The sequence below is a fragment of the Coturnix japonica genome, chromosome 7 (genome assembly GCF_001577835.2).
Source record: "Coturnix japonica isolate 7356 chromosome 7, Coturnix japonica 2.1, whole genome shotgun sequence".
Taxonomy (NCBI): domain Eukaryota; kingdom Metazoa; phylum Chordata; class Aves; order Galliformes; family Phasianidae; genus Coturnix; species Coturnix japonica.
Genome location: NC_029522.1, coordinates 23043560 through 23063899, shown reverse-complemented (window position 1 = coordinate 23063899; position 20340 = coordinate 23043560). Strand labels below are relative to the sequence as shown.

The window sequence follows — 20340 nt, the reverse complement described above, 5'->3', positions numbered from 1 at the left end:
TTATTACCATGCTTTTCTTTTTCTGGGAGTATATGAAGGCTTAAATGTACCTTGCTTGAGAGATCCTTGTCTGCTGGCACGTAAGCAGTGCTGTGTGTTCACATACCAGTGGAAATCTAGATGTAATAATAGCTACTATGTATGTAAGTCAGTATGTTAAGTCCCAGAAAGAAAGGCATACAGGCTCTGGGATTTGAATTGTTTCTTCTGCAGTATTGCTTCTTGTGTGGCTCAGAGGGGATTCAGGCTTTACTGTGGTTTCTGTAGGCTGCAGAGAATTGGGGAGGCAAATGTAGTGAGAACTGAAGTTCTTCACCTGTTTGTCAGCAGATGGCAGCAGTCAACCGTGTAGAGAGCACTTGGACAGACCGAGCTGTACTTTCTGCACACAGACATGACAGTAATGAGAGTAACTCTCCACTTGAATGGCTTCTGTATTGCAGCCTGCAGAAGCAGCCCATGCAGGAGCTGAAGCAGCTGGATCTGAAGCAGCAGCTGGAGCTGAAGCATCTAAAACCGAAGGTGATTCAGGATCGGTAAGTACCTCATGAGAAAGTAGTTGCTTCTCTGCACCACTTCTTTGTCATACAGCTGACATATGGGAAGGTAGGCTGAGAAAAGAGGAGTGCAACAGCTTGGAAAAATGCATCCCTGCCGCTTCAGCAGTTACAGTGGTCTTATTCAAAGGCCAGAGTTAGCTGTTGTATTTTCCCTGTGTGATACTCAGGGATAAGCTCAGCTGGAAGATCTTCAGAAAGAACCATCTATTTGTTCATGTCATGAAGCCAGCCCACAGCCCCTTCTGTATTAAGCCTGAATCATCTGATGGGCCCCTCCTTTCCCACCATTTACTTTACCTACTCTGAGCTCTCTATATATCTCCTGAATAACCAGGTTTCATCTCTTTTGACATTATCATGTTTCTAGGGGCTGGAGTAGGTCCATCTTATGGCTGCTTGGTTCTTATAGATTGTCACTTGTGTTCAGTTCTTCATAGACTTAACAGGAACTGCTTTGTGACTTCATTAAATGGGAAATGCTGCAAACGTGGTCCCAGAAAAATGCTCTAAATCCTCCTTGATCTTTGTAGCCATAAGCAAAGGAGGACAGCAGTCATCTCCTTTGCCTTTGCTGTCCTTTGGAGTATTCTCATCACTGTTGAGAAAACCCTCTGAATCTTTGGATAGAGTTGTGATTCCCAAGTAGGTTATGGATGGTTTTGATGCAAATCCTTCAGTATGGATCAATGAGCTGCCTGTCTTTGATTCTCCTTTCTCAATGGTCTTTCTCTTTCCCTGGCTGCTGCCTACCAGAGCTCTCTGCCTGCTGTCGTTGTGGAGACTTTCCCTGCTACAGTCAATGGCACCGTGGAAGGAGGCGCTTCCTCTGAAAGAGCTGACATGCCCCCAGGATTTCTGTTCAAGGTGAATGCATGCTGGTGGGACACCACATTCCTGATGATTTTATTCCTGCAACAGTTAAACTGCATTCATTAAGTGTGACCATGGCCTATGTCTCGCTGAAGGACCTTGGTAGCAAGTCAACACAGATGCATCATGCCCTTGAAGTGAGAAGCGATGGTCTCCTTTTTTGTTTGTCTGATCTGCTGTAGGCATTCTTTTTTTTATTATGTCCTCATACTGCTTTTTCTGGGATATCCACCAAAAGCAGGAAGGTGGCTAAATTTGGGAGAAGAATAGAAGGGTCATTACATTTTGACTGATTATGGGCAGAATTACAGTCTGTTATAGTAGTTGCATATTATTGTAGTAGTTGAAGTGAAGGGCTTTGGCTTGAAGCAGGAAGTCTATAACACAGGTATTGATAGGAGGCAGGATGGAAGAAAGAGAAATACAACAGGAGAAAATAACTTGGAGTTCCAAACTGATGCTCTTATAGCAAACAGGGAGTAGACGAGGCAGAGCGGGGAGGGTATGACCTCTAATACTTTTGAAGTCCATTTGCTAAAAGAATACAGGGCACGACTTGAGTTAATGCAAATCTTAGACCCACACCATGGGAACACCTGGAAACGCAACCATCTAAAGGAAGGATGTGCAGGTGCTGATGCATAACTAGTTGAGTGCAGATCAGTATTAACACGTGTGTGGCTCTCCTCTCCTTTGTCTATAGGTCCAGGCTATGCATGATTACACAGCTACTGACAGTGATGAGTTGCAGCTGAAGGCCGGGGATGTGGTGCTTGTGATTCCATTTGAGAACCCTGAGGAGCAGGTGAGCAGGGAAAACTGGGTGGTGTGCTTGGGCTGGGATGAGCCAAAGGGATTTCTGAAGCTGCTTCTTCCTCCACTAACAGTCTGGCTTTATGCAGAGTCATTGGTTTGTGGCTGGGAGATGGCTGCAAAGCCAGTTATTCCTGTTCTTGTCTGCCTGCAACAGAGGAAGACTCTGCTTGTGACTGAAAAGCAGAGACATTATCCTGCATAAAGCATGCAAAGCAGACATGGTTTCTTGCCCTTATCACAGGGTATCTGAGCTAAGGCAATGACTTTCTTGATTGGGAGCCCAGCAGAGCCCATACTTAGCTCCTGATTTTCATGCACAGTATCTGTGATCACTGCAGTGTAGACTGTGGCACTGGCAGGAACCACCCAAAGTTTTCCAAAAGATAGTGTGTGACCAGGAGATGGCAGCAGAACCACAGGCTGGAGCAGGATGCCCAACTCCAGAGAACATTCCCCCTGTCCATCTCCAGCCTGGATTTAATTGGCAGTGTTTTTCTTTAATCTCAGCTATTTCTAAAAGCCTTGAGTAAATCCTACTCACTTGCTATGTTTGAGGGCTTCCAGCTGATAGAGACTGCAGCAGGTTTACTGTCTTGGCTGAGAGAAGTGGCGATTTCATAAAAATCAAGCTCAGACCTCAGATTTTCATTTGGAAAAGGAAGGGAATTCTTACAATTGATTCAGAAATCAATGCCTCTTTGGGTTTGACAAGGTCAGGATTCCGGAAGGGGTAAAGGAACAGTGTAGCTCAAAGATGATGTGGTTCTTTGTGGCTCAGCTGTTGACTTTGAGAGTTATAGAGGGAGATCTTGCTGCTGCTTGTTAAATGGGATTTGTAATATGTTGGTATTTCCCACAGTGCAGAATGCTCTGTGAGGAAGGGTTGTACGGGGAAGAAGCCCCATACACAGACAAGACTCTTCAGTGGGTGGGACTGCCCCTGCACAAGCATTTATGAGCATTTCCATCTCATAAAGCTTCTTGGAAGGGAAATGAAGGGCAGCTCCTCTGCTTTCAGTGGTAGGAAATGGCATTTACGGAACAGAGTTTTTCAATGCCCTATGTTTGCACTCTAGCTGGATGTGGGTGCAACAGCCATGAACTCGAGACTCTCCAAGCTGCAGAGGGTGAGCTCTGAGTGTTCCTAACAAATGCTGTAGCTGCACTGAAGCCCTCTAACCCTCTACAGTGTATGATATGCTACAGCTCATTTCCCTAACCCTTACCATACCCAGCCAGAAAATCTTGGCTCTTAACATGTGCATGAATTGTGCACGTGGGTGGAGCAAGCCTAGGATTATAGACTGTGAGCCATGTCCCCATCTTGCAGCTTAGATGTCTGCATTCATCAGGCAGGCTTGGAGTCATCTCACTTGATAGAAGGCATTGAGGGCAGCAGCGCTTCTAATCTGGCACTTCACATGATGTACAAAGTAGTCAGGAGTCAATCTGGGTCTTGGTGTCTGATTCCTATAGCTGAGGAGACCCTTTTTGAAGCCGGGTGCTGCAGGAGTGATGCATGCTGTATGGCACATACACTACATGTAAATTGATGAGCTTTTGTGCTTGCTGTGCTGTGAGCTTGGAAGCTGCCTTCCAGGCGCTTGCGCCCAGTGCCTTCTGCCTAGTTGTTTGTCTTCCTGATTTATGGCATGTCAGTCTGTCTGCAGCCCCTGCAGCTGGCTGCAGCAGATGGGCTCCTGACTCACGTCGTTCCCTTGACATCCACTGAATGCTCAACTCTAAGGCAGCAGCAAGGGCTGTCTGAGCCTACAGGCACCCAATGCAGCCTGCATGGAGCAGGGAACTAAGGTACAGCGGTGGTCTGAGCTGCTGCCGCTTAAAACACACAAGCATGAGAGCAGAAGCAATAATGTGGCAGTAGAAAGCAATACATACCCCATGGATTGCCTCTGGTGTGGGCTGCATTGGCCCTGCACTGTGCAGGTATGTTTTTAAAGATTGTTTGAAGGGAGGCAGCGCGTGTCCTTGGGAAAATTCATAGGTAACTCCTGCTGGATTCAGGAGTGTCAGAACAACTGTGTGAATTGCATACAAGCATGCCCCATTTCTCCACAGCTTAGAGCATCTGGTTGCCTGAGCATTTCTGCTCTGGCAAGTTATGTAGCTGAATGTGTTGACATAGCTCTAAATGAGCCTGGTGTATGCTTTGCCTAAAGGAGCAGATGCAGAGCAAGCTGTTAAGTTTGCAGAGAGCATGGAGATGGAAGGAAGTCTGGTTCTCCTCCTGAGCAGGTTCTACAAGGCAGGACTCCGTTTGCTTCAGTGGAAATTCATCCCTGCTTATAGAGAGTTGGGCTTAATGTCTGTGGGGTTAATGGCTAGGGAGGATGCTTGTGTCTGGGGAGTTTTTCCAGCCACATTTTGCATCAAGCCCAACAGCTTGCTGGGTTTTGGGGATTAAAGGTTGAGCTCCTCAGTTCTCTGAGACCAAGTTTGCATTACAGCAAGATTCATTTTGTCTGCGTAAGCTGCATAAAATGCTAATCAACCAGGTATCTTCACTGGAACAGGGGATGAGCACTTCCAGAGCACCAGAAAATGGGTCTTTCTGAAGACCCGTGCCCTGTGGAGGTGCCCATCTTTTTTTTTGATGATGAGGAACATCAAACCCATTGTGTTTATGTGGTGAAAGGTAGAGCAGTTGACTGGATCCCATTGCTCCAGAGAATTTCTCCTGCTGCACTGGATGTAAATAATGACATGTTCCTATTGCACTTGTGGGCTGTGTACGTTTCACTGCTTCCAGACACTCTGGGTCAGACAAGTTTTAGTGCTGACTTTGGAATGTGGCCTTTTCTGTTTAAAAGGAAACACAAACACTTATCTCCTTCTCCCCAATCCTCTACCCGGATCATCTCCAAGCCAACCATGAGCATGGCTTCGATGTGCCTTGACATCTCCTTGGCCTGTACTCTGAGAAATATCCTTACCCTTATCTCCTCCTCAGTGTCTCATCTCTGTCTTCTCTAGGACGAAGGATGGCTGATGGGTGTGAAGGAGTCTGACTGGATCCAGCATAAGGAACTTGACCAATGCCGAGGGGTTTTCCCTGAGAATTTCACAGAGCGGGTGCAGTGAAAGCCCAAGCCCGCCAGCCACGTTTCTGCTGGAAGAAAGCAAGATTTCTGGTAGATAATTGAAAAAGAGCAGTAAAAAAGAAAAGAAGAGAATTTTAAAGGAACAGAAGCCTGAAAAAATTGTCAACTTAAAAGGGTGTGTGCTTTTCAAAGGGCAAGGTTTCAGAAGTAAACTGCAATTCAAAGCATTATCAAAATATATAAATACTACTACTACTAAGGCAGACCAATTACGCTCTTCCCCCTTTGGTTTAACAGTGTTTGAATTCAGAGGACTGACACAGAAGCAACTCAGTGTGGTTCTTTAAATGCTGCGTTGACTGAACTGACGCGATGTCAGTCCGAGCCCTGGAAAGTCAGCATTTGTCTATTGGCTTGAGAGCAAAAGCTGCATTTGCTCTTGGGTGGGTTCACCTGTTTTGTCTTGAAGGTGGCTTGCATGGCAACTAGAAAAATTCAGCCTTCCCCACAAGGTCAACCTACAGTAGGCCAAACTTCTGTGATGCTGTTGGAAAAAAAATATTTAGTGTATAGTGTTCAACAATACAATGTATGTGTGTGCGTATTTTATTTTCTTCCTTTAAAACAGTGTTATACAAACTAATTTTGTATGTGTAAAGAAAGGAGAAACTATGTGGTAATGACACGGAGGTGAAATGAGTCAAGCTGTGCTCAGTCCAAAGTTCTTTCAACTGCAAGCACCTAAATTCTCACAGTAGTGTATTGGCCTGTGAAAGCTAAAGGGAATGGAGGAACTGAAGAGGATGAACAAGACAAAAAGAGCAGATGCCATTTAGATGGCTCTGAAATTTCGGAGAGGGAATGCCCTGCCCCCACAAGGCCTGTAGGCACTTTCAGAAGAGTTTAAATTTATGTAGATGGAAGATAGATCTCGAAGCTGAAAGGAAAATGTGTTTTTAAAGAAAATGTAAAGGAAATTTTTCTTCTGAAAGGATGTCTAAGAAAAAACAATGAGGGAAAAACCATTTGCTTTCTGTCTTTTTAATTGGCATTGTTATCTGTGGAATGGTATTTTTTACTTTCCTTTGAAGACTTCTGTCAGTGAACTCTTATTAGATCAGCTTTCTCCAGTGCTGTGCTGGTGATGAAGTTAACCTCTAAGAAAACTGGACTCTCAAAATATTCATTTAAAACGACTGCATGACTTCTTGATATTTTAACGCATTAGAAGAGGAAGACAAGAATATCAAAGTGTCAGTGTCAAGAGGACACTCTGCAGTCTAATACTGATGCTGAGACCTTTCCTAGACCTTTCCTATGCTCCTGTTTGTTTTTGAGTTTTGTTTTTTAGTTGAAACAAGCAGATGACAAAGCTGTTTCAAAGTGCATATTACACTTGTTAAAGTAAGCTGGTCTGACCCTCCGAGACTCTGAAGTCCCACAAAGGTACTTTAAACTTTACTTGAATACTGATGCAGCTGGCAAGCAGGTCAGGCTATTATCTCTCTCTCTTTTTTTTGTTTAATGGCTTCCCACCCTTCCTCCTCCACAATCTTTTTGCCTTGAAGGGATTTTTAACAGTAAGGTTAACTCCTGCTGTAAAGGGACAGGATCAGTCGTGGAAATAATCTTATTAGGAGCTGGCTTTTGTCAGAGATGTGCAGGGTGCTGACACACACTACTGAGAACCCCACCTTTCCTCATCTGCTTTAATTACTTGTAGGACAACAGGAAAAAAAAAAACAACACAAAAATACGTTTTAGGGCAAAAATGCTTTTGTTTTGTTTTACTTTATTCTTTTTTTAAGCTTTAATTCAGAGCAAAGGGTCAGATTTTGATCGGAAGTTTATTTTTGTAAATGCAAGAGCTGCCAGAGTTCTTTCTGCTTTCACCTCAGAAGATGGCTTGTGTTTGTTCTTTTACAGCAATATAACAAGCATCAAAATCTGTCCTGTATATCCAACCACTTTTTTTTTTTTCTCCTTAAATAAACTTGCAGGAGTTTTTGTTTCTCACCCCTGTTAAATCCCCGCTAGTATTTAAGAATAATTGCACGCAATAGAGAAGGACTGGACTCCACAAGTGGCCGCACGGTGCGCCATTGCTTTGCAATACTGCGCTCTTAGGGTTATTGGTTTTTTTTTCACCAGGGTTGTCGTTAGTATTTTTCTTTCCAAAGTATCTATTTTTATGCATTTGTGACTCCCATTACTCCTTTAAAGAATATTCATAGAAGAAAAATATACATTTAAATATACATAGAAAAAAAAAGTATATATATATATATATAAACGCGGGTTGATCCAATTAACATAACGCCGTCAGCTTAAAATGTTTATTTTTATGCAAAACCTGTGGATTATTGTTTGTTTTTTTTTTTTTAAGATAAGATTCTAAGTACCAGAGCTGTGGGGTTTTTGTTTGTTTCTTTTTGTCTTGCAAGTAGTTGTTGTAGAACACTTAGAAAGCCGTGCTGATATCTAATTTATTGTGGGTTGGTTTTCTTTTTTTGCCGTTGTTGATGTTGTCTTCTGCTGTGTTTGAACCAGATGACTGTCCCAACAGAAATCCTTGTAAGGCCTTTTCCTTTAATTGAGCTTGCAAAGCAACTATCCAGTACTGTATTATCCCTGCAGAAGTGGTAACGCTCTGCAAAGAAGGGATGTTGTTTTCAGGTCATGTGATTGACGCTCAAGTATTGCCAGTGGAGAGGATGGCGCATCTTTCTCCATTTGCTTCCTTGCAACCACAGCGCCCATTTCCCCCCCCAGCTTTTAGATCACGTAGCGTGGGTTACCTAGATTTTGCTGTGCGTGCAGTATCACATCACAGATTCTAAAAATGCAGGATTGGGCCCGCAGGTTGTAAATTGCCTTATATAAGAGTAAGGTGGCATAGCAGGAAGCTTGTAGATGGCAGTATTCTTTGGAATCATCTCTTTATCTCCTGGGTTATGTTCAGCCTATAAACAGGCGCATCTCCTCTGATTTTCAGGGTTGTTTTTTTTTTTTTAATCTTCTAAATACTTTGATTTTTGGTTTGCTTTACCTGGTGAAATAAACTTCCCATTTTCCTTTGGCTTAGGACTGGTTTAAATAGAAAGAAGGACAGTATAAACTCCCAAGTAGGCTGTGCCCACAGTGATTTTTCAGTTTGCAGGCTGAACTGAAAAATCTGGGGAAAAAGATGCTGTAAGGGTGGCCTGAAGCTGCGAGGGTGACCTGAGACAAGTTGATTTTGTTTTCATTTTCTTGGTGAAATGAAGAAGGGAAAAAAAAAAATCAAAACAGGGTTTGCTTTTTCACTTTATAAAAAACATTCTGACTCGGGCTATAAAAAGTTGATTTGAGGCGCAAATGTGAAACTTGTTCTGAAAACGCCGAAAGAAAAATGTTTTATTGTTAATAGTCTTTTCGCCTTTGCCTTTTTTTCTTAGTCTGACACATAGTTTCAATTAACCCTTATTTCCCTTTTTGGTGAATACATTGTTTGTCCACTGAAGAGATCCCAAAGAAGCTTATTGCCCAGTACTGCTCCAATGACAGGTACACTGGATGCATTTCAAGGATTACCTGGTTATTCATCCCAACAAAGCTGCTGTTTCCCCATCTAATAATCTTCCACTGGATTGTTTTACTGTGTGAACAATAAAAGCATCTTTCAGCCCTTGCCATTGACTGGTATTGTAACTTGATTTAAACATTTTTGCTCTATCAGTCTCAGTTTGGAATAGATTTATAACTTTAGATTTATAACATTTCTCCAATTTGAGCCTAATCCCATTGTGCAACAGGAATTCTCATTTGCCCAAGTGTTAAGAGAAATTAGGCATTATTCTTTCTCCTTTTTTCTCTCTCTCAGCAACAACAGTAATAGACATTTACTAGACAGAGTTAGGCAAAGAGGTCCTGGGGTAAAGATGAGTATATTGTTCCATGTGGGACTCCTGCAGGCTCTGTGTTGCTTTCCATGGGCATTCCTCAGCTGTCTGCTTTTACCACCTTTGCATTTCTTGACTGTGGAGGTCATGCATTAAATGAGATTGTAGGGGCATCGTTCCAGGTGCCCGAAGTGATCTGTTTGCCACAGTCGCTGGCTCTGCATTTCCTGTTGAACTGTCCAAAGATTGCAGCCAAGGTAAACAGCCCCAGGTCAAAGGGGTCTTTCTTTTATTATAGCCTGGAGCATTGTAAGGGTTCCATTTTTCTGCCTGGAAACAGGTGTTAGCTCAATTTAGTTTTGCAATGGTGTTTTGAAGGGAAAAGGCCCAAGGCACTTTCTGCTTCCTTAGTGTGGCTGCTGACCCTACTCATAGTCTGACTTTGAGGTGCAGTTGGCAGGAATGCTACAAAACAGATGAGAGCAAAATTACCACAAGTACTGGGGTGCCTGAGGTCCTCTTGACTTCAGTTACCTCCCGTGTCAGAATGCTTCCCAGCCTCTTCCTTTGCTCTATAAGGATGGCATTAGCATAGGGCATTTCCCACCAGCCTGAAGCACAGAACTGGAAGATGGATGTACTTGTGTCTGTCAGCAAATCCTGTGCAGTACAGCTTGAGGATGCTGATAGCAGGAAAACTAAAAAAAACTTTTTTTATCTGGGCCACCAAAGGAAGCCGTTTCTTGCCACAGCTGGCACAGGTGCTCGCACATGGAAGCTGAGAATCAGAAAGTCATTTCAGAATTTATATTGATGGAAATAAATGGAGAAACTACAGCTGTTAAGACTTGTCCGTATGAGCTTGTATTTTGATGTGTCTCACAGCTATAATTCCTTCATGTGTTTTTAGAGTGTATTCTGCTATTCCTGTCCTTAGTCTGCGTTTCATGTAGATGGTCCCTACATGAATCTTGCCAGATGCACTTCTGGGCTTACTGCTTCTCTTTAACTGAATCAAACTGCAATGACTTTGGCAATGTACTGGCAATCTCTTCTGTTAATTCAGTCTCTGGGTTTAACCGTGATGACATGAGAAATGTTTGGTTTTTTGGGTGGTTTTTTTTTTTGTGGTTTTTTTTTTTTTTGTTTTTAATTATTTTAATTCTTATTTTATTTAAACGAAGCTGAACAATTCCCATTGTATTCAGAGCTGTGATGCCCAGTTCCAGTGATAAGTACTAGATGGATTTGTCCCATTTTGTTTCTTGGCAATGTTGAGAAATATAATTTGTGTCATCTTAAGTCCTGTGTCAGTTTTTCTTTCTCTCTCTCTCCCTCTTATTTTCCTTAGCAAGTAACCGCACGATGTGATTTTAATCACTGAAGGCAACTTTGTAGATAGGACTAACGCTGTTCACAGCCAACTGCTTTGGGGCCGTTCTGTTTGTTGCAGCCAGGCCCAGTGCATGTAAGCAGTGAGGAGCATTGGAATTGGTGCAAAGTGGTGTCAGTTAGCACTTAATGAATGGACTGCTAGGCTCTGCTTTAGCACCTGGGTGTTGTAGACCTCAGAGCACGTGCAAGGAGTGGGCGGGGAGCACTTGCAGAGCCGGTGTAAGGATTGGGCCGGGCAGCACGTGCATCATTCCTAGGTTTCCAGATGGCTCGAAGGGTTTAGTGCATTGAGCCTCTCACCTTGGTGGCACGTGGTTGGAACTGAAACTAATCCTGCAGCAGGTGGAGGGAAAGAGGCTGAGGCTGCTGCTGTGGCTGGCGGCCATGTGCAGGCTGCAGCTGCATGAACCCTGGCAAGATAATGGGGCACAAACAGGCTCATGAGCCCTCAGGTCAGCTGTGAGGAGCCCTCACCATGCAGGCTGGGAGCACAGAAGGAGGAGGAAGGCTGCACAGATGGAGAAAGGTAAGGTTTAGTGCCTGGGAGGGAGGTGAGGCCTAGTGCCGGGGAGGGGGCAGGCAGGGGCCTGAGTGTTGTTGCCATAGTAAAAGGTTGGGGTGTTAGTACCCAACTTGCTGAGTGCAGCTGCTCCGTGGTGCCCTCTCACGAATGGAGGATAAATTGTCACTAGAGCTGTCCTTGAGCCCTGTGACACCTGATTTGAGCCCAGATGCTCCTTAGTGGAGCGGGAAGCCCCTCTATGATCCCACGGAGGGGTGGATGCAGGGTGGCGTTAGGGGCAGCTCTCCACAATGTCCCCTGTGTGCTGGCTGGGTGCAGTTGTGTCCTTTGCAGAGCAACACTGCTTCTTCAGCAGGTGTGGAAGCTCCATCCACCCTCCTCAATCCACACAATCATTAATAACAGCACAGGAATTCAGCAAGTGCCTGTGATTAATTAGCTCATCACGGGCTGCTAATGGCTGCCTCCTCCCCTAGGCCCTGTGGTGCAGGTAATGGAGTTGGCATCGCTCATGGCTGGGCTAGGAGGCAGCCAGCTGCCAGGAATGGCAGGCAGGGTGTGCTGGCTGTTCTGATGTGTTGCTGATAAGCATTTGGTGAAGATTCTCCCTAAGTCTAGGGGTACAACAGGTACCCAATTCACTCTGCTGTTTGTTTTTGGAAGTTCCCATCTGTGTTCCTTGACTTAGGAGACTGTGGTGCTCGGCACCTTGGGATGGCAGAGCAGTGCCATGAAGATGCCATGTAAACCAGGCTGGTTTGAGAAATTTAAGTGGTCTGAATCAGTCTGTCCACAGGTGGCCTTGCAAGGCAGGGGCTAAAACCCCACCACCCGTAGGGGAGCTCCAGTGCAGTAGCAGAAGGAAGAGCTCCATCAAAAGTGCAAGGTGTTAAACTGCACTTCTTCACACTGTTTGCACAATGTGACGGTCTGAAGTGTTAAACAAATGTGATGGGAGCAGTGCTGCTTCTGCACCAGCAAGAGGAGTGGTACAAACCTCTTGTGTTACATCCTGGGCTGGAGTAATTTCTCATTTCTCCACTTCACAGATGTTGAGATGGAGCAGGGCTGTCTATTTGCAGGCCTCCCAGTGTGACTCCCCTTTCCTACACTCAGTGTTGCCACTGTACATTTCTATTAGAGATTTCCATTAGAGCCCCGACTATTGATTTTGCAGAAAGTGCTGTTTGCTGCTGAGGGAGATGCTGTGGTTAAGTATACAACGATCCAGCCATACAATGACACTTCTGAAAGCTGCTGAGTGTTACCCCTCCATACAGAGCATCCCACATGCCTGATGAACATTCTAAATGTGCAAAATTTGAAGAAATCTGAAAAAAGCTCATATTTGGGGCATGCATGCTGGGAGCAGGCAGCACATTTTAGCCACTGACTGGGCCGTGGCTTCTTTTTCACTCATCAGGAGGGATCACACTAACTAGAGACACTTTCAGCCCTCTAAGAGATTTCCCTACAACTCACACCAGAATCTGGCTTCATTCATCTGACAAGTGATCACTTTCCTAAAACCGCAGCAATTTGATCCTGGAGCTGTCTTGTGAAGTCTGAGGCTCATGTTCTGCCTCCTAAGCCCTCCGTCCCATGGGCAGGTACAGAGAAAGCTGCATTTCTACCCCCATAATGATGTGCAGCTCCCAATATTGCTATCTGTGTCTCAGACTTTCTGTTGTGTCTGCAAAGCAGATGCTCTTTTCCACACGACAGACATTGTGTTGTTTGTTTGTTTGTTTTTCTAGGCTGTAATTTGCTCCTATCCAGTAATACTAGTACGAGAGGCATTTTTTCTGCACATTAAAGAAAAATGCATCTGAAGCTGGCAATTAAACGTTTACTGTTAAGTACTTTATATATTATATATTATAGATCATCCCATCCATTAAACAAACCATTTAACTTCCTTTACTAGCATTATTGTCTATTATTAGGTTAATCAGCATTCACATCCTGTAACTCTGCATTTTTATCTAATTGGCTTTTGTTTCTTACTTCATATTTCTATTTAATTGAGCTCAGCATCAGAGCTGGATTCCTTGTATTCAGCACTAGGGGAGCAATTGACCCTTCCAATGTTTGGAGTGGAGGGGTGTTGTGAGCAGCCCAAATTTCAAGCAATTTGCTTGGCTTCCTGCTAAGGTTTCCCCCAGTGAGTAAACCACTGCTTAACTCCAGTGGTATTTGCCTATGAAGCTGTAGGCTCCACACTACCTCGATTATCAAAGCTCTCCTGTCACATCACTGAATCATCACTGACCCTGCTCTTAATTTACTATCACGGTCCTTTAAGATTAACTTAAGGGACCACCATTCCCTACTATCTATGCTTATTTTGGGGTGAAATCTTGGCATCTAAAGCCAGTGTTGGCGATTGACCCAGTGTCCCCTCAGAGGAAGACCCACCCTGAGCTCCTTTGTGTCATTTCACTGGAGATTTCTTTCAGGTATGTGTTGGGCAAGGGATTTCATTTCTTTCTGGCTAGAAAGGCAATTTGTATTGTGAGGAGCACACCCTCTGGACATCAGGCTATGGACCACAAGTGGGAACGGCTCACATAACCAGAGCTATGAAGGTGATGCTGGTGTGTTCTCTTGCTCTTGGCCTTTGGACTGAGCTGTGAAATGGAAGGTGTGAGGAGGCTGCACGCAGCACACCGGGCTGTGTGAGGCTGTGCTGGGTGTTTAGCTCTGCTGTGGCACCGTAGCTTGTCTTGTTCCTGTTGATAGCTGATTTTGCTTATGAATGTGCTCTGCTGCAGGAGGCTGCCAGTTGTAATCTCTCCCCTACGGACATTTATGGGGATACCCAAGACACACAGTGTGACAGGATCCACTGGAAAGGAGATTAAAATGCAGGCAGGGAACACCTTGCTTGTCACTACTTAGCGTCCAAGCTGCTTTGAGGAATTGTCTGGGCCTCTCCAGAGTCCTTAAGTGCTCCTTTTGCCAGTACTGAGTCCAGAACAATCAGCAAATAGAGTTCTTTTTAATAACTTTAAAAGAAGACATTAACCTCAGCCAGGAGAATAAAACCAATGTATGAGGCAATTAGTTCTGCAAAAACATTTCAGTCTCCCCAGAAAAGCCATCTGAGGATCATATTCCATCTGCCCAGCCTTTCCTGGCCTTGGATTCACAGCACACATTTATCATAAATAATAATAACATATAAGCAAATGGCATCCTAATGGGTCACTCAGCCATCCCACACAGTTCCACATGGACGGCCAGCAAGGTCTTCTCCGCCTGTTGGCTTCCTCCCTTCAGTGTGATTCCTGTGCTCTGGCACTTGATCATATTCACGTTGATGCTGAAGCATCATTTAACATAGACTTTTCATGGGATCTGCTCAAGGGTTCGTTACAAGCCAAAGGAGCAGGCTCAGAAAGCTGTACGTGTGTTCTCCAAGTCCCTTTGCAGGAACTGTGACTTTCTTAGCCTGCAGTAATTGTCTGTTAATGCTGGAATACCATCCTTGGAGCCATTCAAGAAGATGTGGATTTGAGGAACATGGTTTAGAGTCATTGCAGGTATGGGCTGATGGCTGGACTGGATGATCTTAGTGGTCTTTCCAACCTTCATGATCTATGATACTGTGGTGCTATAATTCTATTCTCAGCCTTTAGTGACCACAGAAGTCTTTGGCCCCTGGATTAAAGATACGATGCAGATCAGAAGGATAATAGGTTCTGTTTGATTCCAGCTGGTTTGGGGTTAAGCACATAGGTGGTTTCAAGTGCTGCATTAATGTGGTAATGATTTTCTTGCTAACAGCTGGAGCATGAAAAGAAAATGTTTTTTTTTTAATACTCCATTATTCTGATATGCAAGAATTAGCAAGAAAATGGAAATCTCCAGTTAATGGGGATGGTCAGGAAAAAGTCCACATCACTGGGACCTCCCTCCAGCAGAGTCTGTTTCTACTTCATGGGGTCATCCAGTGGCTTTTCTAGCTTCAACTTAAAGGAGCTTAGTAAATGAACTTCTCAAAATGTTCCTGTGCCAGGGTAAAGCCCTATGGATTTTTGCAGCCTTCTGGCAATAGGTTTGCTTTTGCTAGCTGTTTTTGCTGGTTAATTGATGCTTCAGCTTTCACCCATGGATGACTGGTGAAGCCTCGTTCACTCAGCTCCTCATAAAGCTTTAACAAGGCATCTACTGTCCCAGAAGAGCATCTGATGTCCTTTCCCACCCAAATACATACCAACAGAACTTGCAGAATCAAAACACCAGGTGTGGTATAAGCTGCTTGGAAGGGGACTGCATGATGGCCCAGCACGTACATATATATTCTTTGTACACTGTTCTGTAGGGTGTGTGGGATTTACAGCCATTTATAAGTCCTGTTAGCAATAACTAGACCAGCCCAAGTCTATCAGTGGCTTAGGAGGGATTTTTTTCTCTTTATTTTTTCAAAAATCCTCTCCTGCCCCACTTCTTTCTCCATTATTGCGTTAAAGGTCTGGGTAGCAACTTCTTAGGAATATTTTTGCCTTTAAATTTTGATGACTCAGTGAGTCTAGCCAAAGCTTTTTAAAAGCTTTTAATTCTAAGCTTTGGGGGTTTTACACAGCCGGTTAAATCCGTAATAACTTTTCTTCATTCCCACTTGAATTTTCTGCCTTTTTGGTTCTCTTTAACTCCTAAAAGACCTTATTTAGGACCAGGTGAAGCACTTGAATATGGAGAAGAATCATTCCAGATCTCTCTTGTTAAATGTGATTGTATAAATCATCCTGTCACAGAAGAGACAGAGGTATATTGTAGGATACAATGTTTTCAAGAATTAGCAATAGTAGCCGCATTATTCTCTATGGATGCTTTAGCAATTAAAACACTTCCTCTCTGTGTACATGTGCTTCACCGTGAACAGATGGCACTGAAGACATTCCTGCCTCTGTCTTGTTTAAGTCTGTGAATGGTGCTGTTTGTTTATATTTAAACAACTCTGACATGTCAGTCTCTGTAACCAGGGACATGGAGGTTTCGTGTCAGGGAAGCATCGCTGTCTTTAAGGAATGTGCACCCAGTCCAAGTTGTTGTTGTGGTCAGGGCTGATGCAAACCCTGTGCTCAGCAGAAAGATCTTGAGCTGCAGATGTCAGAATTATGCTCTCCATGGCTAAAGGGGCTCAATGACATGATAATCTTACTATCATTATGATTGGAAAGACAACTAAGATCATCCAGGCCAACCATCAAGACATGCCTATGACTGCTCTAGACCATATCACTCAGTGTAACATCTACAAGGTTCTTGAATGCCTCCATAGACAGTGTCTCCATCACCTTCCTGGGCAGCCCATCCCAGTACATCACCACTCCTTTTGAGATTAAACATCCTAATATCCAGTTTTTCCTAATATGCAACCTGAGTTTTCCCCGGCACAACTTAAGGCTGTTACCTCCTGTGTTATAAGTAGCAAAGAGACCAATATTTCAGCAGCCCTTATCTGCAGGACAGACAATGAGGACAAGTCTTCGAGACAGGATTGCTTCTTACACTTGTGCAGGGTCCCACAACAGTCCTAAAGCACATCTACTTTCAGGTGTGAGATGGTCTCTAGATGGTTGCTTACATAGGGGAAAGGGAGGGAGGGAGGAAGGAAGGAAGGGAGGGAGAGAGAGAGGGAGGGAGGGAAAGGTAAGGTGAGTTAATCCATTGAGTCACACTTGGAGACTATCTTCTGTTATCTCTGTTGTTACATGCATCAGCTTTCATAGGCTGCCTAGTCGTCTTCTGGCCAAATATTTCTGTGCTGATGTACAAAAGCTGTCCCACTTTGGTACTCAGTCATACAAATGTTAGCGCTGCTGTTGTGGAAGCATCTGTCAGCTGGATAATTGCATGGAGGCTGCTGGGTTTTCATACCTATTATGAAATGATTCAGACATCCTAGTGGGAGGCTGCAGTGTGGCATTTGGATTTGGTTTTTGAAGGTGCCTAGGTACTGGAAGATTCATAAAAGCACCTAAGGAGATTGACAGTGTCTGAGAAGCCTCCGTACCTAAATCTTACTGAAATCAGTGGGTGTTTTGGTGTCTGAGCTGTTGAGATGCTTCTGGATCTCTTCTGGCTAAGTCCCAACCAAGAAATGTTGGTAATATACCGTGTGTCATGGAGAGCTGGCAAGTACAAGAATACTTGGTGCTAAGGTAAGGTAAACAAAATAAATGTATAATCTGCATGTCTTATCTGTGAAAAGGGATTTGGATGAGATGCCTACAAAGTCTTAGAGATCATTTGCAAGGGGGGATGGATGGGTCAGGAAATGAAGTTCAGCTGGAACAGGCTTCAGGAGTGCTAATTTGAGTTCCTCAGGGCGGCTGAGTGATCACAGGAGATTGTGGAGGCCCAGGACTTTCACAGTATAGGTGCTGAGGATGGTTTAAAGGTCTGTTTAGTCCTCTAACCAGGTTTTGATCATAAAATGGCTTGGGTTGGAAGGGACCTCAGAGTTCATATGGTTCCGATCTCCTGCTGTAGACAGAGATGACAACTACTAGATCCAAGCACTAGATCATGTTGCCCGTGGCCCCATCCAACCTGGCCTGTTATGTACTCATTCCCCAGCTCTGCTCAGCCCTATGCTAGGGCTCAGCTCAACTGGATGTATACAAAACCTGCACTTGGTACCTACGTGCCTACAGAACAGCCCTGTGTAGCATTTCTCACTGATGCTTTTGGAGGTTTTGCATCCAAGTGGACATGGTGTTAATGGCCACTACCATGCTGGATGCCTGTTGCAGGTGCTGGCTACTTCACTCTCTGCCAGCTGGCATTGGGAAGTAGCCAAGGGCTTCCAGTGAGATGAGATGGGCTTCTATTTTGTTGTAATTTCCAGAAGTGATACTGTCAGCATTTCTCAGCAGGCAGCCTGTCACGAGATCATGCCACAAATCATGTGAGGCTAATGGAAGTCTCCTTGGGGTTCGTCTTCCTTTCAGGGCAGGCTGGAACAAACACGCATCTCTTGTAAACGCTATTGCAGAAAGGATGTCTTTCAGCAGTATCACAGACAAAATTATCCTCCCCTTCTGGTGTCCTTCAGGCTCGATTCTTGCTTCCAGCATTTAGGTCTTGCTCTCTTCCTTCTACAGCCATGGATGTGGCTAGACTGGGAGCTTGACTGTGATGGATATGAGCCTTTGCTTACAGGTAGTTCCTTTGCAGCTTGTGTATGACTCACCACTACTACATTCAAAGCTTTTGTTTTGATCCTGGTGCCGCTGCTATGTCGTGGTTGCCTTCCTTCAGTACAAATAGCCTGCAGAGCCTTCAGATCTGCAGTGCCTCAGCCCAGCTCTGGGTTTTTAGGGAAAAAACTAATCCAGCAGAGCAGGAGGGAGGCTGTGAAGCCCCTGTAAAAGGCAGCTCCCTACACTCAGCCTCATGCTGTGGCTGGAAATTGTCTTGCAGGTGTTACTGGTCTATGGGATAGGATGGAGGAGAGCTAACAGGCCTCATCTCAGCTGGGGAAATGAGCTCTGTAATTAGGATAAAACCCTGCAGCTGCCAGCTTTGTAATTTCTCTTCTGTTTTTCATGCTTATAAGGAAGTAAGTTGTGTCCTCTGCTCCTCAGAGGATAAGAGTTTTGTTATGTGAGGCTGGGTCATCCCCAGGAGTGCGGCCAGGCCATTGGATGATGAAGGGCATAGGATAATGATAGCTGTGCTCGTTTTGCAGCAAAAAATAGAAGATGAGGACATATTTTCCAATAAAAAGGAGAGAAATGAGGAGCTGGGGAGAGTGTGTAACAGTCATTAACGCAGAGTTTAAAAGAACCAGCAGCAGCCTGCGTTTTAAAGTCCAGTCGGTAGCACTTAATAGCCTTGGCTTCCCACAGAAGTCCCTTAGCCTGTTTGCAGTTGCTCTTGGCAGCCAGACTGGTAGATTTATATGATTTTACAGGAGTACAAAAGAGTTGCTTTGCAGCGCTGAACCGTTTCTGCTTAATGGACTCTGTGACAAAACAAATTTTAGTGGTGTAAAAGTGCCTGGGCCGCTGGTCCGGTGCAGTCCATTTGCAAAACCCCATGGTGAAAGAAAGCCACAAGACGGCTTGTAGCCATGCTATGAAAGATAGCAAAAGTGCTGATCAAAGCAACCATCTATAAAGAGACAAATTTATGGTAGCGGCCTGTGAGTGTTAAAGAATATCATTCTTTTTCCTTCTGAATTCAGCCCAATGCTGGGCACTGAATGGGGGTTACTGCAGGCAGGGCATCTTGGTGCCTCCATGGACCACCCTATGTGGAGCCTGCACGTATGGCTGACACGCTTGTGCAAGGGTCTGTTTCATCCTTCTGAATGTCTCAGCCCCTGTGAGTGTGCAAAATCATACTTGAGAAGTGGATAGTGTGGCTATATATCAAGGCAACTTGGTATAGGGGAAGTTGCAGAAGGCAGGTCATGATGTGTCCTTCAGAGACTTTATTCTGCTGCTGCTTTGTTGTGTGAGAAGCTCTTTACAGCAAAATTCTGTGTAGCAGAAATGCTGAGTCATGTCCTGAAGCAGTGATTGAGCACCTGGTGGGAAGGCAGGGCCAACCCAGGGGAGCTCAGGTGCATGCAAAGCACTGAGTGACCAGAAGGGGTAGAGCCAGGATCCACCTCTTCCAGACCTCATTTAAGTGAGGGGATCTCACTGGAGATCCCTGTGTACCTGAGGCCTTCTGAAGGTAAGCAGCTTCTTTCTTTTATTTCTTTTGCCAGGGCTGTTGTGTTTGAGCAAATCCTTACTTGTTGCAGCATTGGACCATGCTGCTCTGCTGTCATGGATGTGCTTTTCATCATATTACAAGCTGACACTTGACAGCTGTGTGTATGCAGCGAGGATGTGGTTGTAATGAAATATGACTTGGGATTTAGTAATGAGCTGCATCTAATTCACCTTAGTAACTGATAACAGAAGGTGATGGAGATGAGATGAAAAGGGTCTGTTGAAATACTTTTTGACTGAAGAGGAAATGAGCCAGTTAGTTCAGATATAACAAGGTGCGTTGAGTTAGGTGAGAGGTGCCAATTTGCACCTTGTCTGGACAGAAATTGAGTTGTCCTATGAGCTTAAAGGAAGGTTGAAGTCTCCCACATTCAGGTGACACCTTCAGATTCTCTTAAGTACGTACATTCACACAGAACACAAGCGTGGTTATACTACTTCTGTGGGCACAAGACAAAAGTAGATTTGTCAGGTCCAACCAATTCTAAAAAGATT

The 20340-nt window shown here is 44.4% G+C and overlaps 1 protein-coding gene across 10 annotated transcripts in view; it reads left to right on the top strand.

Annotated features, from left to right (window-relative positions):
- BIN1 (bridging integrator 1) overlaps positions 1 to 10491 on the top strand; it is a 76256-nt gene extending 65765 nt beyond the window's left edge. For 9 of the 10 annotated variants that reach the window (XM_015868790.2, XM_015868781.1, XM_015868791.2 and 6 more), the window contains 4 exons: positions 444 to 536; positions 1314 to 1424; positions 2134 to 2235; positions 5241 to 10491. In XM_015868790.2, coding sequence (XP_015724276.1) covers positions 444 to 536; positions 1314 to 1424; positions 2134 to 2235; positions 5241 to 5348 — 414 coding nt within the window. In that variant the 3' untranslated portion in view covers positions 5349 to 10491. Of the gene's footprint in view, positions 1 to 443; positions 537 to 1313; positions 1425 to 2133; positions 2236 to 3322; positions 3410 to 5240 lie in introns of those variants that run through there. The other variant, XM_015868784.2, reaches the window with a different exon arrangement.
- The last annotated feature ends 9849 nt before the right edge of the window (positions 10492 to 20340 follow it).